The 27,066-nt window shown below is 43.0% G+C and overlaps 1 protein-coding gene across 2 annotated transcripts in view; it reads left to right on the top strand.

Moving 5' to 3' along the window:
- Positions 1 to 27,066, top strand: part of LOC139287626 (discs large homolog 1-like protein) — a 97,543-nt gene that overhangs the window by 46,555 nt on the left and 23,922 nt on the right. For both annotated transcript variants that reach the window (XM_070908765.1, XM_070908766.1), the window contains exons 7-15: positions 12,918 to 12,971; positions 15,377 to 15,427; positions 17,163 to 17,287; positions 17,885 to 18,054; positions 18,630 to 18,766; positions 19,204 to 19,348; positions 20,295 to 20,427; positions 22,776 to 22,932; positions 23,575 to 23,677. In XM_070908765.1, coding sequence (XP_070764866.1) covers positions 12,918 to 12,971; positions 15,377 to 15,427; positions 17,163 to 17,287; positions 17,885 to 18,054; positions 18,630 to 18,766; positions 19,204 to 19,348; positions 20,295 to 20,427; positions 22,776 to 22,932; positions 23,575 to 23,677 — 1,075 coding nt within the window. The remainder of the gene's footprint in view (positions 1 to 12,917; positions 12,972 to 15,376; positions 15,428 to 17,162; positions 17,288 to 17,884; positions 18,055 to 18,629; positions 18,767 to 19,203; positions 19,349 to 20,294; positions 20,428 to 22,775; positions 22,933 to 23,574; positions 23,678 to 27,066) is intronic.

Raw genomic sequence — 27,066 nt, forward strand, 5'->3', positions numbered from 1 at the left:
TGGCCGGCTCATTACTGCATAAGACACCGATTTTAATTGGGAAAGCTTTTGTCACACAGACAACGCAAGACAACGGCAAACTTCTGTCCATGTAAGTGATGCTGTCCCTCTTGACCTGTAATTGCTGTGCCTTCTCGTTGGCCAGCCACCGTGTCCCTTGATTAAAATTAAAGTTTAATGCCGTGTGATTCTCTGGCATCCTGTGACACAAACGGATGCTAGCAGCACCAGGGGGTTCAAGGAGGAGGGAAGGCTTATCTATACCATCGGCCACCCTGACAAGTTGTGCCATGACATCATGCCTTTGCGATGAGATGTTTAATATCAGTGTAAGACAAAAAGTGTACTGTATATTTGGTCTAAACTTGGTAAACAATTCTCTGATCACTGGACTTTTGGCAAAAAGACACATTTCTGCGGAGGGCGAAAGTTTGACTTGACTTTGCCACAGTAGCACGAACTCGAGACTTTTGACCTGTGGTGGAATGTATGTCCTTGTTTGCGGTTAAGTCATTTAGAGCTGAAACAAGCCGCCTGTCAATTGAATAGCCGATTGAAAGAAAATTGATCGGTAACTATGTTGATAATTGATTAGTTATGATTAGCCAAACATTTGCTGGTTCCAGATTCTTAAATGTGTGGATTTGATGCTTTTCTTTGTCATATATCATAGTTAGCTTAATATCTTTGGGTTTTAAGACAGTTGTTTGGATAAAACAAACAATTTTAATATGTCAATTTGACATTTTTCACTACTTGTTAATCGGGTAAATAATCAGCAGATTAATCAATAAAGAAAATAATCTTTTGTTGCAGCCTTTGTGTCATTATCATGATGTTTGTTCCTGCGATGTGAGCTTGTGGACAACCCATTGTTATGTTATTGTAATGACTTATGGAACTCGAGGAGGAACGAATGAGTAGCCTCTTTGTAATTAGGTCCTATAGTATTCAAAGTTAGTCTGTATAGTTTTAATTCACTTTGTTGTTGTGTTGCAGTTGCAGCTCCTTGATCTCTGCCAGCGATGGGCAGAGGGTGGCATCTCTAGACGTTGAAAAGTGAGGTTGTAATTAAGTCATGGAGGAGGATATCTGGAGGCAGGCAGACACAGTAGACACCTGGATGGAGAGGGAAAGAGACAGAGTTGCAAACTAATCTGTAAGAGACTCTGAGACCATGTCCTTAACGGAGAATACCATTACAGCAGTATTTCTTCACTCTGACTCTTTGGCTCACAGTTGTGAGTGATGCACAGCCAGTCCAGCTAACAGGGCGCAAGCTAGGGTTTCACCAGAAAGGCAGAGAGACACGGGGTGACACAGATAGATGAGAAAAGAGAGCGCATTGTAGTCTGAACGCCGCGGTGAATGAGCCACTCGGCTACTGTTGAGCCGTGCGTCCTGACCTGAGGAAGTGAGCTTACCCAGCAGCCCCACGAGGAGGATCACCTCCTGAGGTCAACAATCAGTGCGAGAGGAAGAGATTCATCTGAGATCTGCCCTATGGACTGTATAAGACTCTAGTTCTACCCCTGTGGACCCCACTACTAACGCTCAGATCCCATTACGGCATATAATAGCCCTGCTTACGGTATTTGGAATAATGAGAGAAGGTATTGGATTGCAGTTCATTGACTATTAAAGCTTTGTTTTAAAACTGTGCTGCACATGAACTTCAGATAAAACTACATGCATCACCTTAAATCATAAGGGAAAGAACCATAAGGAATATATATTGTAACTTTCATGATTTATAAAATGGGCCTTCAGATAAACTTCTTACAAACCAAAAAGTTTATGACTAAAAGTCATGACTGAAGAAACCAAAGAATCCCACTCACATTTATATAATTACTCTTTGGTCCTCAGACCTTCGCCAGGTAAAATAATTCATGAATTTTACCTGATGGAGGGCCGAAACGTCGTTGATAAAGTGAGCACAAGTGATCAACAGTGTGCAGGATTCTTGGATTTTGTCATATAACAGGCAGAAAAAAAAAACACCTCTTTGTTTGCCCACACAGTCGACAAGAAATCTGCTCTTTTATCGAAGTTGAAAAGATTTGTGCAGGAACTGGGAATCAAAATCAGGCTTTTCTGCAAAATTCTACTACTTTAAAACCAATTTCACCGTGCACTTTGTGGAACAGCAGCTGAGAAGTCGTTGAACGGACTGCGTATTGTTCAAAAACAAGAAGCATCCCATAGCCCTCCTCTGATACACTGTGAAAACAGTGTATTTACCTGTTACTAATTATTTTCTGACATAAGAAATTGCCAAATCATCACATACAACGTCCATTAAAGTTACCCTGTTGAGTTTTTGACCTTTCCTATCACAGTTATTATTATTATTTTTTTAAAGCTGGCACGATGACATACATGCACGCATGCGCCGATGCTGATATACATTCCTGCCAGTTGTTTCACAATTAATGCTCTGGTCAGCAGGTGGCGGTAACACACAAAGAAACACAGCAATGCGCCAGCAAAGGCAGGGAGCAAAAACATGTCAACAAGGCAGGTTTCAAAGTGTTCACACAATCGGCTTTGCAAATGTTTTATGTAAAAGGAATGCAAGAAATCTCCACGGGGCACCTTTAAACATCTGAATGAATCAAATTACCTTTTAGGATTTAGGTTATTTTAGTCCCTTCTTTTGAACCAAAAGCAAACAAAGTGAAACAAGCCAAGTTGAGCATCCAGCAACTTAAAGACGCAGACATTTATTTATCAAGATTTGTTGGAGACCAAACCAGCACTAAAAAGATAAACCAGTATTGGACTTTAATCCGTCAGTTGGTCAGAAGCACGAGTCCAGTGGGATGCTCATGTTGCTCTGTCTCTGCTGGATGCTTAAGTAGGCAGCGGTTGGTTAAAACATTAGCTTGCTACGCTGATGGCACATCAGTGCTGTTTTCTGTGACTTTGTTTTGGAAAAAGAAAATTACATCATGCGGGTTCTAAAGCTTTAAATTTACAATATTTTCAAGTATTTTTTGCAATAAAAGTCTAGTTGTGTTTTGGTGCCGCCTGTCACACCACACCATGACCTCCTAACCCCACCCCAAAACAAATCCCTGCCGTGCTGTGCGTGGCTGCTGGTGTGATATATGATAATGAAAGATCTCAGACTGTGACCTCACACGTCGCAGCACGTTACTGTACATACTGTTAACACTCCGCAATGCTAGAGTTATTTAACTCTTGTTCTTAAGGAATGGACTATATAATTACTGGCATATAGAACGCAGTATTTGCAGTAATATCCAGTTTCCCTCTAACATCAGTGTACCTAAAATAACATCATGCTGGAGTGGACATTTGAAAAAACACTAGCCATGAATGTGTAAAGTATCTTTGCCATCAGTTTTACTGAGATGAAAACCGACCAATCAGGTAACCAATCAACTAACCCAACAGCAGCATCAAAATTGATTGAATTATTATATTTTTTACATGCTGCATGCTATAGTGCATCACTTTGTGCCATGATTGTGTGTGTATAAGCTCCAACTAGATTCAACCCCACCCCCCCCATTTTTTAAATTTGTTCTAGGAGTCTGCTAGTCATTGATTTGAGATGCAGTGCTGCATTATCTTAGTATAATATCGCACATGCTGTCAATCAGCACTGATAATATCAGACAGCTGAAACACATAACTCAGTAATGATGAGGGAGCTGTACTGTAGAGTAGCATCATCCCATCTGTGTGTGTGTGTGTGCGTGTGTGTGTGTGTGTGTGTGTGTGTGTTGCAGTCTCCCATCAGTGCTCCCTCTGTCTGTGGAGTCTGAGGCCCCCTGCTGGGGACATTCTGCATCACAATCTTGTCTCACTGCAGACTGTGGAGTTGGAAATAAAAAATAAAAAAAACCCTGATAAGTGATTAGTCGAATGCCTTTCTAGCAAATGACTACAGCCCCTGGCCAAAATGTTATTTCCCGTTACGTGGATACGTGGTCCTCAATAATCCTGCGTGGCATCGTCCGAGATCAGTTTTTGGGTGAAAATGCTAAGGAGTTGAGAGATGAGGAGTGATGATGATTTCACTGGAGGAACAACAAAGAGGTGGCAAGTGGTCAGATGACTGAACACCAGACTAAAGGCAAAACCTGCCGGAGGCAACAGCATGAAACCAGTGGTGTCTCGTTGTGTGGGGATGGCCCTCCTTTGCTTTTAACTGTACAGAAAGAGGAAGAAAGGCCGCTACCCTCGCTCGGACTGACCTGTTAAGAGTAATATATGTGCGCGTTCACTAGATTAATGAATATCCATTACGCTAATTAAATGGAGTAGAAAAGGTTTGACGCTCAATAAATGAGGATGCCCCCCCCCCCCCCCCCCCCCCGGATTTTCAGACTACATCACCGGGTCAGTCAACATAAAGCGAGGATTTCACAGAATTGAGGATGTCACTCTCGACAGACTAATTTGATGTGTTTCTTCATGTGTTTCTTAATAATTCCTCTCAGAGCCGTGTCAGAAGGGAGTGTGGGTAGAAAACTAAGTAGAGCTTGACATGGTGTGGGCACGCTGACTCAGATGTTTTATACGTAACAATATTTGAGGGTAATGTTTCGAGTTTCTCACCCCTTTGGTATGGATACAGCAATCGCACCAGGCACTAGAAATTGGTTGATAAGGCTGAAGCATTTTATAACTAAAAGTGTTATACTAAACGAACTAAATTCAAACCCTTTTGCTTATTCTGGATCTCCCTCACCCCCATCCATATCTTTGTCTTCTACCATTCCTCACCCACCCCCTCCCCTCCCTACCCCGCCCTCTAGCGTTATATTAGTGTGGGCTTCATCTAGCACTGTGATGCTAACAGCCTATTCTCCTTGCTCATCCTCTCCTGACTGAGCGGTTAGCCTGCAGCGCTCGCAGCACTTTACACAGGGAACACTGACAGAAACGCTGCAACAGCCTTTCTCTCGACCACCCTCACCCTCTTTTCATCTATTTGCGCTCCCCACATGGGCGCTGCTTTTTAATGGGCCTTGTCTGTCTGTCTATCTGCCTCTCTCTCTCTCTCTCTCTCTCTCATCAGGCTGGTTTGGGGCGAGTTGTGGCATATATTAGATGACATTATAGAGGCTTGGACCTCATACCAGATAGCTGTGTGTGTGTATATCTGTCCTGCCCTGTGTGCAAACCAGTGGCAGCTCCTGTTCTTTCTTAAATATCAGAAGCCAGAAGCTGTGATTAAATTAATAATAAGGTTTTCATGGTCATTTCCACATAAGTATGTAAATACAAATACTGTACAGGCTGCTTGACCAATGGATTGATTGATCTGTGTTTGGAGACATACTTATGACTTGTGGTTGTAACAATAATGTGAAAAAATCAATTCATTTTTTTCTATTTCACCGTACTTTGGTGCCAGTAAAAGACCTGAGTTTCAAAATAAAAGTCAGTCCGTTTTTCTAAAACTAAAAACAAACAAACATATTTTTCATTCATATAAAGTTACTAAATGCTTCAGTGTTTGAATGATAAATGGGCTTTTATAGTATTTTCTATCTCAGCAGAAAAAAAGTGCTTTATTATGCATTTCTCACACACACACACACATACACGCACATGAAGGCGATGGAGCTGCCATGGAAGGTGCTTGCCTGGCCTTTGGAAGCAATTTAGGGTTCAGTGGTTCAGAACCCACCACCAACCCTGGGATTAGTGGATGACCCGCTCAAGAGTGAGGCAAACGTTTGTCTCAAACAACCAAATCACACCTCAGTATTCTAATAATTATAAATCTGAACGTAACTGATCAAAGAACTTGGTGCAAACTTAACACACTTTACAGCTTTCTGTACAAAGACACAAGATAAAGTGTGGTTGGTACTCAAAAACCAACTATTGTTCCCATAGTAACCAGTAGCACCATAGTTCCCATCCTTGACCACAAGAGGAGAGTCAGTTGCAGTGTTTACTGTCAGGTCACCGTTTACTGCATTGTGCAGTAGCTGTGCTCCTGAACAGACTTGACTGAATTGACTTTGTATTTAACCTGATCATCACGAAACCAACACTACACCTGGAGTCTTGGACTGTGTGTGTGTGTGTGTGGTGGGTTGACTTCTTAGAGACTGCGGATTGAAATGCCTGTTACCCTCAACATGGATTAAACATGGAGACACACACACACACACACACACACACAGTCAGAGAGACACATTCTCACAAGGAAGTAGGCCAACGCATAGACACACACACACAGCAAGCACTTCGTAAACTGTATTCCAGCTGACCCGGCCTGCCTTGTGATGCTCTGAAAGAACAAGACAAAGGTTGATGGAAGGGACCGCCCTCCACCAATCACAGCTCTCCGCTCATTGTATACACACACACACACACACACTCGTGCACACACACACAGACTGAGCTCTGAGCGCTGTATCACTGTCCCCGGTCGCCTATTGATTAGTCATGCCTGGCTGCTGTCATGTGCAGGAGTCCAGGGAAGCCCCTAATTGGCTAGTCCAGGAAAGAGAGGGAGAGTAAGAGAGAGAGACAGCGAGAGAGAGAGAGAGAGTGGGACAGACACTAAGAGAGGGAGGCGGCATAGAAAGATGAGAGAGGCTGAGAAAGAGAATTGTGTATAGAGATGTGGCATAATATCAAGTGATGACAACAGAAAGACAAAACAGCGCGAGATGAAAGAAGGAAGACAAAGAAAATGTAACCTTGATTCTTTCTGGATGCACAGAATGAACACGCATCTGAAAACAAAAAGAAATCAAACATAGGAACGTAATCTGAGTGAACTCCTGTTTTACTGCCTCTGCTTTTCTTTTGGAATATGTGAATCCAACTGCATCGTCTACAGAGCGACCAACACTTCAGATACAAAGCCGGAGTGTGCAAGTGCATATGTGGATAATATGAGTTACTCTGAGTGACTGACAACTGAGCGTGATCACGGAACGAGAGAGGCAAATCTTCCATTGGAGCGAGTTCACTGACTGAAAGGCAGGACCGGAAGGAGGCTCAACTTGTCCAAGTGGTCCTGCTGCTGCTTCTTGGGACCGCACCTTTTATCCCACTGCTAACCCTGTGCCCCTAAGGGGAGAAAGCTGAGAAGAGGAGGGTTAAATATCACACTAAAGGAGGATGCTTTGCTTTTCAGGACTTTCAGGAGATGAAACGGAAACAATGCCTACGAAGGAGGGATTGCATCTTCATTTTCTGACATTGGTTTGATCCTAACACACTGAGAGACACCGATATACAGCGAGAGAGAGAGAGGAAAGGCAGGATTTCAACTTTGTACTGGACACAGAGGAGGATTGGTTGTTCTGGAGAGGCATGACCTACATTATTCGGACATAAGTGATTCTGAGGAGCTACTCCCTTTTGTCATCTCGCTAAAGACGACGATGTGGTGGGAGTGACATAAAAAGATAAAGTTCTCTTTGTGGCGTTTGATATATCTCTCTAGCTATGACCACTTATTTCCACAGCCATGAGTTCTGTTGTAGCCCCAAGAAGCCCAGCAGTGGCTCCACCAAGGGAAAATCTGGCAAAGGGAAGGCCAAGTCAGGGAAGAGCCACTCTCACTCGAAGCATAACCAGAATTTACTGCAGATACAGACGCCAAATCACCAGCTCCAACCTTCACCACTGCACTCACCAAAGCACCACCCCCGCTCGCCGAAACATGGCTGCCATACGCCAAAACAGCTGCTTCCTTCTCCCTCTCCAAGCTACTACCACATAGCACCACCGTCGCCAAGTCATCAGCTGGCTCCGCCATCTCCAACTTACCAGCTGGCTCCGCAATCGCCAAATCGCCTACTGCACTCGCCGAGCCACCACCAGCTTCGCCTGTCACCGAGTCATCATCAGCTGCAGCATCATTGTCAGAACCAGCAGCAGTACCATCAGCCGGCCTCGCCAGGTCACCGGCTGTCTTCGCAGTCGACACATCAGATCTACCACCACCAGCAACAGCAGCAGATGCACATCCATTCGCCTAGCCACCACTCGTTGTTCCAGCAGTACCAACACCACCACCACTACCCTCCCCCTCTTCCTCACGCCTCCCAGTCGCTGTCTATCCACCCTTTTCACTCGCCACAGCTCCCCCTGTGTTCAGGGCTGGGCGGATACGGGTGGAGCACGCTGCCAACCAACCTGGCCACCAGGGGCTCTGGAGGAAGGTTTCCCACCCTGAGGGACAGTGTGAAAAAGAGTCCCACGAAGAGTAAAGCCAAGGGCGCGGCTGGGAGCAGGGCGTGGCCCAACGACACGTATATCTGGACCGCACACTCAGCGGACATGCCCCCACACGCGCCGCTCATACATCACTTTCCACAAATACAGGCCCATGTGCAGGTAGGTTGGATGGATGGATAGTACATGAATGGGTACATAGGGTAGATAATGCCACTGATTCTAGGAGAGGACTGCATGTGTGCATTCGTGCAATCAGACCAAAACTTGAGGATGGTGGTCACTTGAGGGTCAGTCAAATTGCACATATGTACATATGAAATCAAAGACACTATGCCTTAAATTCTTCTCACAGTGCTTTTTATTTGCCTAACCTTACGCTATTAAACAATAAAATGCAAAAAGGAAAACTATTTGTCCTCTATGAATAACACTGTACCGAGAAACACAACACAAGTTATGTAGTCAAATTGATTGCATATTCCATTAATGGTCAAAGTACTCCTGGAATCAATACATGTCAAGATATATTAGACACAAAAGGAATGATGGGACAGAGAAAAGGGAAGAAATGTCATTTGTGACATCAGTCTGCACCACACAATATCACCATGTGATGAGAAGTCTACAAGGTACACTGGCTGCTGTAAGCAAACCTTAAGTGTTGTACTGTCATCTGACCACAAAGGTGGAGACATTTTAGAAGTGGAAGGTCACGACAGTAATGTTGCCATTACCTTTGTCAAACTGCTCTTTCGAGTGAAGCACTGGCAGCCTGAAGTGCTTCAGTGCCGCTCGCCGAAAGTCATTTTGAGAAAGGTAAGGCAACTAACAGAAGCGCAAAATGAGAGGAGAGAATGAATGAGAGGTTTACCGAAAACGATTCATCGCAAAAGCAAAGCCTGCAGTTGTTCCAGCATCCCCGAATGATGATCCAGTAACAGCAGTGTGAAAGTGGTGACGGTCAATTTCAACCTCCCAGTGATATATCAATATATATCAAAAGAGCGTAACTATCCATGTGTAACGGGGCTTCTGGGTTGTATAAACTGCACTATTGCGAGCTAAGGAGAAGAATGCAGCATGCCAGCTGCCTGTTCTTAGCTCTTGGTTGGGGATTTATTGTGCTGCTGAGATTGTTTGAGTGATTAGCATGGGTGTTCCGATTTTCTGGAATTTCTTGGTTGAATTCCGATTTTCCTGGTCAAAACTCTCGAGGTCAGATGTTTGTGAAACAAAGCTTTGCGTTAAACAGCTGTTCTTGTGCAACGCTCGTCATTCTGCCCAACTTGGTGTGTGACTTTCCCTATTTCACTTTGTATGTTCTTGCACCTATGAGTGTGTGCATAATATGGCACATTGCACGGATTGATTGATTGATTATTTAACAGCCTGCTGCCGTGCATCATTTTGGGATTCTTGATTTCTGTTTATCCAATCACGATTTGTCAGCTAATTGGCAATTGAATTTTTATGATCACACACACACACACACACACACACACACACACACACACACACACACAAACCATCCTACACAGCATGAGAAACATGATGAAAGCACTTGTCTCCCTCTTTGTCTGATGAGACAAACCAGGGATAGTCTGGATCTCTTTCTAAGCCGTGCTGTGCTGGACTGAACCAGGCCATAATGCCATGGTAACACAGCTGGCATAACGACAATTATGTAACAACCGACAATCACTTGCGTAGAGCGACAAAAAAAGCGCTGTCTGGATATGGGTGTTGTGTGTGTTTGTGTGTAAGTGCTTGTTTGTTTATATTTGCACGTTTGTTCTTTTGGCCTTTCCCTGTAAAACGACCCCATACACACACACACACACACACACACACACACTGACACACTCATATTGACGTTACATAAGCGTGCAGTCGGACATGCCGTGTCGATGGAATCACCAGCTGACTAACACACTGGATTTGTTGCTCTGTGAATGACTGACACACACACACACACATACACACACACACACACACACACACACAGAAGTTGGGTTCTTTGTACACTGCTGTTGTTACAACGGTGAAGGACGCAGGTAAGGTTTAGGCAAGGCAATGGACTCTTAAGTGACTCACAAGGTAACTTTAGGCAGGTAGTTGCTTTGGTAAAGGTACATTGGGTTAGATTAGCATCAGCTGAGATGAAGCATTTTCATCTGAAATGTGGATTCAAGAAGGATGAGTCTTTAGTCGACACACTAAAAACACTCAACATCCTTCAGTGTTTCAGAACGTTCAAATCAAAGAAGACGTCGGGATACCTTTGGTTATTCTGCAACAGGGGAAAAAAAGTTCCAAAGGCTTGACAGAATCATAAATGCATGGCGTTTGTTCGTTCCAGTCACTGCCACCTAATATTGTTTACCTTCCAAACCACATTCACATCGGCTAACTATATATCGACTGAATGGAGAACCGACTGGTTATCTTTGTAGCTCATCAAAATACGTGCAGAGACAAATAAGATTGTCAGCAGATAAATAAAGACAAATAAAGCAGTGTCTGCATCACAGGTTGTGCCCTTGGTGTGAACGTGAGTTGTGAGCAGTGAGTTTTACCCCTCAGGTATTGATTGGTCCTCATGTGACCTTATTTTTATTTTTTTTTAAATGTGGCTTTTTTCAAATTTCGTATTTCACTACAATTATGAAAATCACATTTCAAGAGCTACACTCAGATGATGTCTGAAGTCTAAAGGGCAGAGACTGTCAGTACCTATCTGGAAATCGTCTGCAGGGCCATTCTGTAATCAGTGGTGGAATCGAACTATCGTAAGTACAGTTACTCCGATGCTGTACTACAGCGCAATTTTGAGGTACTTGAGAGGGAAATATTCTACTTTTTACTCCACTAAATGCTAACTTATATATATATATATATATATATATATATATAGTAATATAATATGTTGCGATGATATTTCTATACTTTTATTTAAGGAAGATTATGGATGCAGGATTTACGCAAACATTTACAAAAAAAGTAAAAAAGCTGAATACTTCTTCCACCACAAGCTCTCATAGTTTGAGAGATTAATGTGCAGCTCAGTGGTTTAACACCACTGAGGTTAAAGGTCAAAGACTATGCAGAAAGTATACAACATGAGCATGTAGTATTGTAATGGTTATTGGAGTCTGGCCACATAGACCTGCTTTGTATAGAGCATCATTATAGGGTGATCGTCCTTACCCTGCACTTGTATCTCTCTCTTTCTCCCCTTCATTCACGTCAATACACACACACAATCACACAGATCCTAACAGCTGCAACTGTCAGCCCGACCCTTACTGTCTCCTCAATATCCGTAAACCTTACTGTATCCACCACCACCCCCCCTCCATCTCCCTCTTTCACAATCACACCATTCATTTAGGGTATTTTTTGACTCATGTCTGTGGTGTGGGGGGCGGTTTATGCGCATCTGTCAGCGCCCTCTGCTCCTCATTGCTGTTGTTGAGCAGGCAGATTTGACTCCTCCCACCGTACCTATAATCCCTCTGATCCCCCCCACCCCCCATCCCACCCCTCTCTCTCTCCCTCTCTCTCTCTCTCTCTGTTCCCATGTGGGATCAAGCATCCTGTCAGCTTGACTTACAGACAGTTGGACATGTGGTGGAGAGAGAGAGAGAGAGAGAGAGAGAGAGAGAGAGAGAAAGAGATGGAATGAGATGATATATTTGTGTGTGTGTGAGAGAGAAAGAGAGAGAGAGAGAGAAGATAAAGGAGTGGAAAAGGGGGGATGAGAGAGGTAGAGATTAGTGTAGAGGGATAGATGCTATTGCTGCTCTGTTGCACACTGATGCCGTGAAGTGAAATCTGGGTGGACTGTCCATTTGGTTGGCTAACTTGTTTGATGCTTGGTTAGCTTGTTGGTTGCTTGTCTTTTTTGGCTGCAGCAGACCAAGAGCCGGAGCTTCAGATTATCTTACATGGACTGGTTTGGTCATTGCTGGTTTGTTGGAGAAGACTGGAGCTGCAGCCGCTGCGCTGGCTGGCGCTAAATACTGTGTGTGGACAAAGTGAGAGGAGACAAGGGGGGGGGGGGGGGGGCAGAAGTGGAGACAGGAGGCGAAAGGGTGGAATGATAGGATGGGGCCTGGCGCTCCTCTTGCAAATACAAGGAGAAAAAGACACCTTGCGGCTAGTTGTTAGCCAGCGTGAGGCTTGTCATTTGCTACGCTTGCGTAGGAAGCCAGAGGAAAGATAATGTCAATCGTCTGCTGCTGCTATAACCCTAGCCGCGCTGTGCTGGACTGGACCAGGCCATGATGCGGTTGACATACAAGAGGATAGCGAGCACAGAGCAGTAGAGTACAATATCCTACAGGCTATTAGAGTACAATCGAAAATGTAAAAGTACAGGGTATTGTGACTACTTTATGGCACAGTAACAGATCTATATGAATGCGGTTGGCAGTGTAGTACATTAGTATTGTCCAATCTAAGGGCTGTGCAGTATGTCATGCGGTGTATGCTGTCGCTCCGTGGTGGTAATCTGTAGCAGATGTACTCAACATGCTGTACCAAAACATGAGACGAGTAAGTCACGGTCACAGATCTCCGGATATGTGTGTTCATGTGTGTTATTCTTTTACGTTTCATAGCAACCATCTTCAGCGGTCCTGGTGAAGTACTGCATGTGTTTGGTTTCCGTGATCATTTCCCCCGAAATTAAAAGTGTCTGCTAACTTCGCTGTTCTCTCTCGCAGGCCAACCCCCCTCCAGTGGTGGTCAACACCGACAGCGTCGACACCCCCCCATATGTGAGTACTGGTTCAAATGTATTGTCCGGTGATACCAAATTTAAACCTCTACCCGAATGTGTTCTTCCTTGAAGAGTTTCCTGAGGAATGTCAAATGCGGTTAAATCACAGAGTCAAGATAAAGATTGAATTACATATCAGTTGTTGTGCATGGCAGCTGTTCGCAGTAGCTTATAGGCGAATACGGAGAATGCAACATAAAACACAGAGATTTTCAAATTGAACACACCACCCTACAGAAAATGGCTATTTAAGGTTGACCTACGCTTCTCTGTTGAGGTTATGCGCTGGTTACAATGTGCATGCCTATAGTGAGGGAAATTATTCGAAGTTCATTCATTTCTTTTACCTGCTGACTGTCGTAGAATCTAACGGAACATGAATGTGTTATCAGACAATGTCCATTCATTATTGTATGTCTGGAACTTTTCTAGCATTACTTAAATGGAGATATCACTTTGCCTTTCTTTAACCTGCTCCATGACATGTCAAAATGAACAAACACTACGATCAGTGGGAGCATATGGAGAAAAAGTTGAGTTGTTGCTAAGTTGCTTGTTGTAAGGTTTGAAAAGAAAGGGTTTTTTTTGAATATTTTTCTAATCCATATGAAATTCGAGTAGTATCTACAATAATAGTATAACCTCTATGCACTGGTCATAAAATGTAGTATCAAGAGTTATTCTACTGTATACAGACTTGCAGAGCTTTTTGGAGCTTGTACTAGAAATGTTCAGTGATTTCAACCACCCCCCCCACCCCCCCATAAAAATGCTCAATAGTGAAAGCAGCATCCTGGATTTGGACAGAAAGCTCCATCCAGAATTAGATGGATCCAGATGTCATTTTACTGGTAGCCAGCTGCCACAGAGAATCAGTGTCTGTTGTTGTTAGATAAGTTTATTATGTAATTACTGTGGAATTACTCCCTGCTGAACTGCACACACACACACACACACACACACACACGCACACAGAAAAAGATTTCGCTTAATGTTTCACTGATATGATCGCTGTCTCTCACTTATTTAAGTAAATGGGATTCATGTATGTAACAAATACAGAAAAACTTTCATTGCTTATGAGTCTTTTCAAAGCTAACATAGGCTGAAAATGATGCATGTCAACCTGGGAAGTAAATGTAAACTCACTGCAGATGCGCAAGGCCGTTTCTACCTACTGCACTGTAACTACAACTTAGTTCATCTTTCATGCTTGATATAAATTATAAAGGGGCTCTGTTAAGCAGGAAATATCACAAATACATTTTACATTTTAAGAGTAAATGATTGTCCTCACATTCTCCAGAATAATCCGATATTTTATGTGGATAGTAAATTCGTGTGGCCTTCATTCAGGTGCCCATCCACTCTGATTATGTACAGATTGATGGTAGGTAGGTGATAGCAGTCACACTGCACATGGTGGCTGATGGACGATTGTGCCCTCTGAAACGACGAGAAATTCAAAATCTAAACTAATCTGGCTGCACAGAGAGACAGATTACAGCCAAGGGGATTACATGGGCCATTGGGATGCCACTCGACCACTGTGTGTGTGTGTGTGCGTGTGTCTGTGTGTGTGTGTGTGTGTGTGTGTGCCCGCCTGCTTGCCTGCTATAGCAGGGACAAGACACTCATCTCCCAGTATAAACCGAGAGGAACACAAAATATATAATAGTCTGCTCAGATCAGATTTAATTCTGTTCATTCAGTCAGGAAGTATAGACGTTAATATGTTTTATAGTGCAGGAAGTCCTGGCTGAGCGCTGTGATTGGCTCATGGGTAATTCATCGGGGATGTTCTTAAACATGACATCAGAGATACATCATCATTAAGTGCGCATTACCAGTTTAATCTCTGGGATTCATGCGTCATTCATAAACGATCAAATGTCTAACGTCATTTTTCCATAATTCGGATATTTGTTGAAGTTAGTTTTACCTGGTGATTGACACAATGATCAGATAATCAGCTCACGCTTTGTATTAAAATTGGAAAGGAAAAATAAACTTAAACTCCTGAGCGCGGACCGGCAGTGGTGGAATGTAACTAAGTGCATTTTCTTCAAGTTCAACTTTGAGGTACTAAATACGACTAAATATATTTGACAGCTTTAGCTACTAATTACTTAACAAATCAATATTTTTTTTTGTATGCAAGTATTCAATGCACATGCATGATGAAGCTGTGATAAACATGGAGGTTGAATGCAACATGAGAGGGTGGTGTGACTGACGGGACACCGAGAAAAACACTGCGTATAAATTATGAATGTCAAAAGCTTTACCATAAAATCCAAATGAGCATTTTAGTGTCCATTAGGAAAACAGCTTTCAGTGTTTACTCTCAATTGACACACGTCTCTTCTTCTTCTTCTTCTTCTTCCTCTTCCTCTCTGCCAGGTCAATGGAACAGAAGCAGACTATGAGTATGAGGAAATCACGCTGGAGCGGGTAAAAACTTCACTATGCACAGAAAACACACACCACCAACATGCGTGCCTGTTAAACACGCTGTAAATGTGCTCGGTCACATCAGCAGCCCCTCTGTGACAGTATGTCCATCTGTTCACACTGACCCCTGTGCCCCCCCCCCCACCCCGGAACACTCAGACATAATCATGCTAAAACATCATTAGTGCTGTCGAGAGCAGAAGTCACTGTTTTAAAGTAGGAGCAACGGAACCCATGCTGAGACGAAAACATGAAAAGAAGAAGGCTGAGAAGGAGGTGAAACGGCTGGACATGTTTCTTCTGGGAGACTCTCTGCTGGACGTTAGCAAGCTAGCACGCTGAAACAGGCCATTTGTGTGAATTTAACAGAGCTGACAGTGATTTCTTTAAGCCCTCTAGATTGTTCTGACTGAAGTTTTGACTGTGTCAACCGTGTTATTATAGTAAGTCTCAAACAAGAGCTCAAGATCATTTTGGCAGCTATGATACATATTTAATATATTTTGGCCATGGCAGTACATAGAAAAAGCAACATCTTGCAAAGCGGGATATTGCTTTGTTCATGTTCTGTATCAATTTTTGAAAAAATCTTCAAAAGGTCAACTTAAATTTTCACTTGCTCCTATAAGGAAACTATTGGTTTTATTTCTTATTCAAAAGTGTATACAATTTAATTAAGTAAAAACTATGTAAATATACAAGCTTACTTACTTTACTGAGTTTTCTTTTTTGTCAGAATATTTCTACATCTTAGAGGTAACTTAAGAGTATGCACAATCACATGACATCAGTATGACACTTAAAATAAGTGTCTTAGTTATTAGCCGCCTTAGTTCTCGTTTATCTTTCTCCGATCCTTCATCTCATCATTCTGCTCTCTCCCGCCGTTGGTCCGACTCTGCTGACCCTGTTTCGGCCATCCTTCCCTACTTTCTTTACCCCCCCCCCCATTATATTCCCCTTTCTCTCACCTCGAGGCTCTCTCTCTTTCTCTCTCTCCGTCTCTCCCTCACTCTATTCTCCTGTGACCTGGTTCTGTCTGCTTGACGGGATCTGCTTTAAAGACACTATGGACACACACGCAAACACAGGCACAGACATTACTCTAGCTTCAAACCCGGTGACGAAGCACGAGGGAGTGGGAGAAACGTGCACAGAGCAACAGAGCTGTCGTCTTGGTAAATGGTTCAATTGACAAAGGAGATCTATTGTGTGACATTTGGTCACAAGAAACATCTGGAGAGAGTCGCGCTGCGTGTGTGTTCGGGTGATAAACTAGTTCAGTAAGAAGTGAAAATTGGGGAGATATTAGATGTAGTTTTGCAATGAATGACATTTCGATAAGATATAGTATTAGATGATAGATGTTACTTGGTGATGGGTAGGATTTGGAGTGTATGTATTAATATTAATGTGCTAATAATGTGTGAGATTCTGGCACCAGGAAGTTCTAATTATTCCAGTGTAGTTATCGGCTTCTTATATAAACTTCCAAGGTGTGTCTGGGTGATGTTTCCAATATAATGTTTATGTATTGCCAAAAGGCATCTTAAAATATCAGTATTTTATATATATATATATATATATACACATATATTTAGGCTGGAGCTACATTTTTTACTGTCACTTATCTTCGATCATCAAAGCTTCAAGCATCTTTTAAAACCGTTCTGTGTGTTCATATGGTGTTTATTTTTCCCATGAAAACACACTCTGTGTCTGTGTGTATGCGCAGGGTAACTCAGGTCTGGGGTTCAGTATCGCAGGAGGGACCGATAACCCTCACATTGGAGAAGACCCGTCTATCTTCATCACCAAGATTATACCTGGAGGGGCCGCAGCCCAGAATGGACGACTCAGGTACACACACACCCACAGACACTAACGGGGGGTGAAAAGAACCACCATGCGCACACATGTTCGTGTACAGGCATATGTTCGAAGGATCACAAGTACACACGCTGTTTTTGTTAATTGTGAGGATGAATTGTTGACTTTACCAGTAAACGCACTTGTACCACAACGTATGTTGTCCTAATAAGCCCAATCAAAACCTTAATGACTTAGATCTTAAATTAAAAGTTAAACCTTACTGGGACTAGCTTTTTATTGCCAGATGGGAGTTAAATCCTCACAATATGACTGTGTGAACAGACTTCGTCCTCACAATGCAAGTACAGCTTTACTGATGACAGCTGATTTTTGTTGCAAAATCTGGCAGTTCAAATTGGATCAGTATTCATCAAGTCTTTTTTAAAGCTGCAATCCTGAAGCCTTGAACGTGCATTGAAAATATAGCGTGTGTGTTGTTCACACTTGTTTAAGTGGTTTCATTTTGTTGTCGCTGGCATGCAGTGATGCAGACTAACATTTGAGTTCAGGAGGTCATGTGTATGTTTTGTTTTCACTATATACTATATGCAAGTCAAATGACCTGTATGTGACTTCGCTGTGCAGGGTGAATGACTGTATAGTGCGGGTAAATGAGGCCGACGTCAGGGAGGTGACCCACAGCGGGGCTGTGGAGGCGCTGAAGGAGGCAGGAGGCCTGGTCAGACTATGTATACGACGCAGGAAGAGCCTCACTGAGAAGATCATGGACATCAAGCTGGTCAAAGGGCCCAAAGGTGAGAAAGCACTACAGAGGCAAACAGAACGCAGAGTGGAGTCTGTGAGTAGTACAACACAGGCATATTTTTTGTGGTTTTGGTTTTACTCCAGCACACGTGGATTTGAAATGAAACAGTGACTTTGAGATTAAAATGCCGTCTTCAGCTTCGATGTGGTTTGAGGGTGTTGATATTCTTGCCTTATCCTTCTACTAAGTGACTGCATGACAAAGAAAAGAGGAAATAATAAGACATCAACTGGCGCCCGGAAGTATGACGAGGCTCAATTTTCTGTTTTCTGCCGAGGAGTCAGCAGAGATACAGTGATATGATTAAGCAATGGAAAGAGAACAATGATAGAACAATTAAAACAAAATATGAAACATATAAGAGGGTATGGTTTGCCTAATTTGATTTTGCTTTTGTTTATTACCTCATAATTGTGCTGTATCAAGTCTAACTGTCAGAACTGGCAAAAGGGCCCATAGGAGAAAATTAGAAAACGCTGCACTGCAACAAATACAAATCTTCAGAAGACGTTACAAGTGTTACAGACGTAATCAAAAACATGACCTGTTGATGTTTTCTCTCAGGTTTAGGATTCAGTATAGCAGGCGGAGTTGGAAACCAGCACGTCCCGGGCGACAACGGTATCTACGTGACTAAGATCATCGAGGGAGGGGCTGCACACAAAGACGGACGGCTGCAGATAGGGGACAAACTTGTAGCTGTAAGAAACGCCTTTTTGTCGCTCTTCTGCCTTTTGCTTCTCCACTGCTGCGACTTTCTGCTACTAAGAACATTTTCAAATGAAATGCAACACATACAGTTTGCCCTTAATAAAACCAGAAATGTGATTTATGTGCATAAAGTAACTTGTTTGTACTAAAAATGGAGAATTGATCAAAAGCAAGGCTTGTCATCTCCATTACCCCCTTTATTAAATTCTTGGAAGGGCAGTGAACAAGGGTTTGATTGTATTAGATTCTTATTCTTCTGCTCTACATCCGAGCCTGTTAAAGGTGATTGAACGCAGCAGGAGACGCATTCGGCGTTACGTTAACGTCCGGCGGTATGTTTTGTTTTTGCGGCTGTCAAATATGATATGTTGTCGCAGTGGACATAATGTTGTCTGCATGCTGCCCGTGTGTCCTCCTGTGTCCCCAGGTGAACGCCTCATGTTTGGAGGAGGTAACTCATGAGGAGGCAGTGGCCGCCCTGAAGTCGACCCCTGACGTCGTTTACCTCCGTGTGGCCAAACACACCTCCCTTTTTATCAACGACAACTTCCCCCCACCCGACGTCACCAATTGTAAGTGCACGCACGCCAGAGACTTACCGATAACGTCACGATTTTGCTCATGGTTCTTTTCATAACGTGGGCTCGTAGGCTCTCTCTTTTATTCACAACATCAGACACAACTTGCAGTGAAACAGTGCGCATGGCAAATGCAGCACACATCATCGCAGCAGAGAGGCACTTTGAAGCACTTTTAGGGCCAGATGGTGTCGAACTATAAAGGAACAAAGCTGTTGCTGGAGATTTTTTGCAGAGGGTGGGTTTATAAAAAAAAAAAGAAGTACCCATCTACTATTAGGTTTTTTGTAGAGAGTCTTGCTAGAACTGCAATAGGACAGTAAGCCTGATCCACAGACCAGCATCATCACAAGCAGCCAATCAAGAAAACATAGCTGATAGATACAGCACTAACAAACACTCATGAGTTTCCCTAACTGTGAAATCCTTTAATAATGGCATTTATCACTCTCAGTGAAGTGCTTAATAGACCTCGTCATAGGTTTCCACATCAGGGCTGGATACCGCAGGGGACTGTCTCGTGATATAGAGCCATAAAAATGTGTTGCTCCCCACAGATTTTTACTTCTAGTTGACACTGCGCACTATAACAATATGCCCCTGAATTCGAGGATGTTGCGAACTCCGCAAGAGTTGAAGTTGGTTAGAAAGATTATACGTCACAGTTTGAAAAGACGCGGTGATTACATCAACGAGACAGTTTCACATTTACGTTTATAAACAGTACATCAACAGTTTTGACTGATTGACTGATGAGCTGTGATTGATTAGACTGAGTGGAAATGTACTATTTAACCAAGGTCAGTTGTGGAATGTCAGGAACCATGCTAAAAGCACATGCAAGCACACACTCAGCCTTTAAAAAGACATCAGTGACGTGATTTTAAATAAGAAAAAATGTAAAAAAATAAAATAAAAATGTATGTCTGTGCTCCTCCAGCGTACTCCCCACATCAAGACAACCATATAAGCCCCTACATGAGCGGCAGCCAGTCTGTAAGCCCCGCCCCATTGACCACGCCCAGATACTCACCGCTGCCCAGGGCCATGACTGGAGACGACGACGTCCCCCGGTGAGACCTCACACACGGACACGTGCATATTTATGGGACACTAACTGACCAGTGGGTTTAAATACAACATTGTTCTTTGTATAATTCCACTCAGGGTTTCCAAAGATAACCAAATATGTAAGGTTGAACTACACACATATAGGGACTTCATGTGTGCATATCTAGATATCTTTAATATTTCACATTCAGTAAAAAGTGTAGTTTCAAAAATATGGAACAAGCAGATAGAAAATAAATATTTGTATGGTTTTGAAAATGTTATTGTAATTGGAGTAATCTGTACTGCTGAACGGGACATTTGTTTTCAGCAATTGGTCCCCCAAAATTGAATGCATTTGATAATATTTGAATGCATCAACTGCTGGACATCCAACTCTAATGGAGGTTTACATGCAGTAACAGCAGCTATGTGTTAAGAAACTTCTCTGATTAGGTCAGCATCACATGTCCATCTGCATGTCCATCACTTCAAGTGTGTCAGCCAAAGAAAACTCAAAATGAATCTACCTAGCTTCTTATTAGCTTCACTAGCCAAACAAAAGGGTCAAACTTCCTTTATTGCTTGCCTCATGTCCCCCTCTGAGGTCTTAAGTGGCCCGCAAAGAGGCCCACGACACCAGATTGGGAAACACAGTCCTAGAGAGCCCGAAATACACTGAGTGACCTCTGTCCCTGCCTGCTTGCTCTGCTGCTGTATGTGTGTGTGTGTGTGTGTGTGTGTGTGTGTGTGTGTGGCAGTAAAAGGCAGATTTGGTCTGGCATGTAAACTCAGGTCACACATGTACACACACACACACACACACACACACACACACACACACACACATGCAGATACACTCTCAGTGCTGCTCTACTGTCTTTAATCCATTTTAATGGACGGATTACAGCCTATCACAGCCCTCGTCACTCAACTGGCGTCACCGTGGTTACCAGAATATGACTCATTTCATCATAACCCTTTGGGCCAATCAGTGCGCTTTGATTATAATAAATCTGATAAGCCTCAGACTGACTGCAGAATGGTCATTTTGACGTCTGCCCTTCTTCTTCTTTCCGCTGTGTTTGTATCTATCCTTTATTCTCTCCTTCAGCTCTTTCGCTCTCTGATTAGTTTCTCATGCAAAAAGGGGATTAGGGGTTTTAATAAATGTCCACTGAGTGTGCGCAATTTAAGAACATCTGCTTTCTCTCTAAGCAGATGATTTCAGTTGAAAGATGTGATTTCTCCCTCGATACCTTAACTTAGCGTATCTGTCGAAACCGATGACCAGTGGATCTCGTGTTCCCAAATTTGACATCTGTACGCTTTACCTCACTGCATGGAGCAGTTGGCACCATTTTAATGTAAGAGAACACGAGGCCAGGCATTGCTGTGAACGTTAGAAACTGAGTCGCCACCTTGATGAATGTGTTTAGTGTGAATCTGTCATGTCTGGATACTGATCCAGCAGTTTGAGACGATTGCAGTCAGAGAGGCTGAAGAGGGGTCAAATCCAGATGTCACATATGTTCTGTCTATGGATTGGCTGAGTTTATTTATAAGTAACATAGTTAACTCACCAACAGGTCTTCAACGCTCAGATTCTTGGAATTGTTTCTGCGCTAATCGTGATTGTTTTCATCCTAAATTTTAAGTGAAGTCCTCTCAGTAAGATGAACCCACTTCCAGTTCCGTCTTAAATGTGTATTAGCATGTTTTCCCCGAGTTGACTTGGATTTCATGCACGCGCACTTGTTTACTCCCACTGTTTTACGAAAGGATCGAACCATTTAAAGGTATAAACTGAGTCAGAAGTCTGTGTTTAGGACAGAGTGACCGACTGTGGTGGTGCAACAAAACCCAGACAGTGCAACACTGACATCTGCTGGTCATTGTGGTGAATTACCCTAATTTCAAATACCTTTTCCTCCCACTGAGAACCATTCATCACTACACAATATTGTATTACTATTAGAATATATACACTACAGTAACTGCGAAATACAGTTGCAATATTTGAATGTTTTCATTTGCACTGTTGTAAATATAAAATATCAAATATATATAATAGATATTCCTCATCCTGTCTTCCTCTTGTCATCTTTCACTTCTCCTTGTCACTGGTTCTTAGACTGTGGTTAAACAGGTGTTACAACTAAATATCAGCTACACCTGAGCTGTGCCGTCCAAGTCGTACCCGACTTATCAAATGTCATCATACACAAAGACGCCTACAAAACTGGAAAAAAAAAGATATATAATGATGCACTGATTTGTGCTAAAAGGTTGGATGCTATCGTCTTTTACCCTAAAAGTGTGTGTGTGTGTGTGTGTGTGTGTGTGTGTGTTTGATTTGTGTTTCTTCCAGGGAACCCAGGCGGGTGGTGCTCCAGCGGGGGTCCACAGGTCTCGGTTTTAACATTGTTGGAGGGGAAGATGGAGAAGGAATCTTCATCTCCTTCATTCTGGCTGGGGGTCCAGCTGATCTCTGCGGGGAGCTACGAAAGGGAGACCGCATCCTGTCGGTATGAGCCTAGACCAATTGCAACCAGTACACACAGATATATAACACAAGTACTGTCACCATTACTATCATTAATAACTCAAATTCTACTATTATTACTGTAGGTTATATAGGCTTATCTTGGGAGTGTATATGATGCAAGACAATCATATTTTTTGCTGAAGCTGAATATTTTGAACTTTATCCGATGCATCTTTGCGTTCATTGTGCCTATAGCAATCTAACCCTAACCCTTTAAAGTATCTTTTTCTTTTGCACCAGGCAGTCAGTCAGTCAGTCAGTCACCAGTAATGGCTGATAGACGTGTGGGTGTGTGGGTGTTAAAGCTGTATTTTGTGTTTCACTAAAGCAAAATATGGCTTTAATTTTCTTCAGACAGGATTCAAACAGGATTTAGCGGTCAGGCTGTAGGGGGACTGATAATCCCTTCAGAGCAACTGTATTATGATGCTGACATAGAATCATTTTATGCATTGAACAAACCCTCATGAAGAACACTTACCACACATGCACGTGACTGGTCACCTGTGAGTTATTGACCCACCGAGCTGTGCAGCGGTCATATCGCTATACATTTATTACTATTGATCCCAGGCATGGGCTCTAATTTTGTGTGTGTGTGTGTGTGTGTGTGTGTGTGTAGGTGAACGGTGTGGACCTGTCCAGTGCAACACATGAGCAGGCGGCCGCAGCTCTGAAGAATGCAGGACAGACCGTTACCATAGTAGCGCAGTACAGACCTGAGGGTGAGTACGGCAGCTAATACAGAACATTGCTAGCAGAACAGAACGGAATGAAATGAACCCCCCCCTGGAAATCTTGCTTTTGCGGACCTCCAGTGGTCTACCTCACCTTCTCACCTTGCTGCAGTGATATACAGGTGCACCCTGCGACGTCACTGTTGAGTGTTCTCTTTAATGGTGATGTTGTGGACCTGCCTCCACTCCTTCTTCGTCTCCTTCCTATTTAAATTCTGGCAGTGTTCTGTAGACAATCAGTCTGTTGCTGCCACATACAGATACAATTCTGCACTCTGCACTGCAGGAAAGTAATAAAAGTTGATGAAAGGTGTTTATGTTTGAAATACATGAATAACATGCACTGTTTGTAGACGTAGAAAAACATGAATAAAGCCTACACAAATGCCATTTTATATGGGAAGCAGTGATGACATACCATGATACACCAGGTTTTATATTATTTTTTTGTTATTTGTACCCTTTTTATTCATGTTATGTTGTGATTCACTTGTTAGAATAATTGCTGAATAGTAACTGATGGAAACAAGACTTATTTTCATAATTTTGTACACTGAAGTTTTGGAAATTCACTGCAACATACAAATACACACGCCCATACACACACACACACACACACACACACACATACATACACACACTGAGAGACAGAGTGAGGTTTCCCCACAAGCACCATCCCGGATGTTTGTCTACTGGGGGTGACTGAGAAGGCTGTAACCTAGGAGACCAGGTTATGACTGCTGATTGGCTCAGCTAATGGGATGCTGTCATGGTGGGGGACCTAAGTATAACAAATATGCACACTCACAAACAAACACAGACAGTCACGCGGCATCAGGTCCCCTGGTCCCTGATTCACAGAAATGTGTATACTGGAAGAGCTTGTGTGTGTGTGTGTGTGTGTGTGTGTGTGTGTGTGTGTGTGTGGTGTGTTTGTGTGTGTCTCTTTCTGGCATCCGCCATGTATTATGCAGTCGCAGAGGTGGTCTAGGAAGGTGTTGTTAGAGGTAAGACCAGTGTATCAGCAGCTACAGTATTCAAATGTATGGTAGTTTATGGCAGCAGTGTAGGGACATAATCCATACATCATGCTGAAAACCGCGACGTATGGATTTATGAATTCTGATTTCAAAAGGGAACGTGTGTGTTTAAATATAGACCCCAAGTTTATTTTCTTGATGTGATGACGCTGAGGTTGAACTGATACCGCCAGAAGAAGGTGCTTTTAGATCAAATCAGCATGATTGTGGCTTAAATTAAACACTGGAACCCCATCTCATATCTCATGGATACAGTATAATCTGTGTGTGACACAAAAAGTAAGACAATAAAACCAAAAATTCTTTTCTGCTCCATGAGAGATTTGATTGCGACAACCTGCTCCCAAAAGCTCTTTGCTATTCGAAACAGTAAATGTCACATCTCTGCACTTTAAAATATGGTGTAGTATGATATAGTAGAGGGGAGCTGCGTGAAGTTCCTTTCCCATTCATTTTCACATACATCAGATGCTATACACTTAGACACACTTGATGTTTTAAACTCAGAGGTAAAAGCTCTCTAAACTAAGCAGCAGCGTGTTGTGGTGCACGCGGGTGGATGGTGGCGATATCTTGTGTTAGCCCGGTGATTTGGCAGAAATACCAGCAAGAACTGTCAGTGCATTTCATAGGGGTTTGCTTGTGTCTGCTTTGTGCTGGGGCGTAATGTCGGTGTCTGTGTTTGATTGGCAGCAGCTAGGAGGCTGAGCCCCTGCAGGGGAAAAAAAGAGACAAAGTAAACAAACTTGCACTGAAGCAGACAGTGTGTTGTTACATCTAACCGGAGCGAGTGACGTCTGCAGGAAGGTTTACATGCTGTTGAATGTGCTGCAGCTGAGCAACTAGGTGCTCTTTTAGCATTTAGTGATTTTGCTCACAGTCTAGCCCTCAAAAAGGATCAGTTAGCCTAAGATCTGTGTGTGTGTGTGTGTGTGTGTGTGTGTGTGTGTGTGTCGTGACTCTTATTAGTGACTGTTGAATGAACTCTATATCAAACCTTCTGTCCACGCTGGGCTTTATGGATGTGTGTGTGTGTGTGTGTGTCCATCTGAGGTCCATGTTTGTCCCGTTCCCGTGGCGATAGCACGCGGTGACCAGCAGTGCTCCCTCTGTTTCACACACACACTTCCTGCCAATGAGAGAGGAACTCATAATGACCTCCACCAGGAGGGGAAAAAGTGTCTCTCTCAGCGTGTGTGTGCAGGTCTCCTCCTGTTATTTATATTAAATATGGTACCCAGTTTCGCCAAACACAACACAGCTCGGCACAGAACCGAAGCGCTCATGGTGTGTGTGTGTGTGTGTGTGTGTGTGTTAGCTTTAGCAGAGACACGGTTGATTTAAGCTGATGCCGCAGATATAGATGTGTGTTTATTCGAAGTACAGCAGATGGAGCGTGTTTGTCTGTGAGAAGTCTCCACGACGCCGACGTCCCTCATCACGTTTCGGGCTATTTTAAGCCAATTTAGTATGTCGGACCTGTGGCTCGAAAATGTGCTTGTCCCCAAATTCAAAATCAATCAATCAATCAATCATTTATTATTTACATGCATTTGGCCAGCCAAGGCTGTTTTGATTCGAATTTCTCCCTAAATCTCCCTCTGTAGGATTTGTGTGTAAGATATTATTTGGTACAGATTAAACTTCACTTGAAGTGCATTGTGGTGAGTTACATTCGATTGGCAGATTACATTTTCTTATAAAATAGCCACCAGACAATCATAAAAATCCATAACCTTACAGTTGGCCCTATGCACATTCAGGGTGACACCTTTTTACACACTGAGTTCCTGTGGTGCTCTCATTCCAGTGATTATCATGCACTCAGCCAGTGTGTGTAATGTACTTCCAGTGGAAAGCTTTAAAATATGATCATATTTTGGGTTGAGCAGGTATGAGTGGAGAAAATCCTATTCTCAAACTGTAGTAAGTCATTGTCCAAATTTCCACTCACTGACAGAACCCACTTCATGGAAGTCCGTCCTCATTTTTGCAGCCACCTTCAGCTACAAGCAGTGTTACGACGCCCAGATCTCAGCTCGGATTTCTCGCAAAGCGCATTAATCTGACGTATTGACGCTCACGCTTTTTGTGATTTGTTGTTTGTTGACAAGAGGATTCACATAACTTGCTATATTCAGTGCTAAATTTCGTATGCAGGCTGCATGAACTGGGTTTGACAATGCAGCGCTTCCTCCAATCCCCTCACAATGAGATTGCCAAAAATGCCCTTTTGCTGAAAATGTCATTTCTCGCTTTAACCTTGAATATTTCAATTGCTCTGATGGATCAACACGCCATTAGGTGACCTGACAGTGCTAAAATGTGTAGAGAAGA

This window comes from Enoplosus armatus, chromosome 7, assembly GCF_043641665.1.
Source record: "Enoplosus armatus isolate fEnoArm2 chromosome 7, fEnoArm2.hap1, whole genome shotgun sequence".
NCBI lineage: Eukaryota > Metazoa > Chordata > Actinopteri > Centrarchiformes > Enoplosidae > Enoplosus > Enoplosus armatus.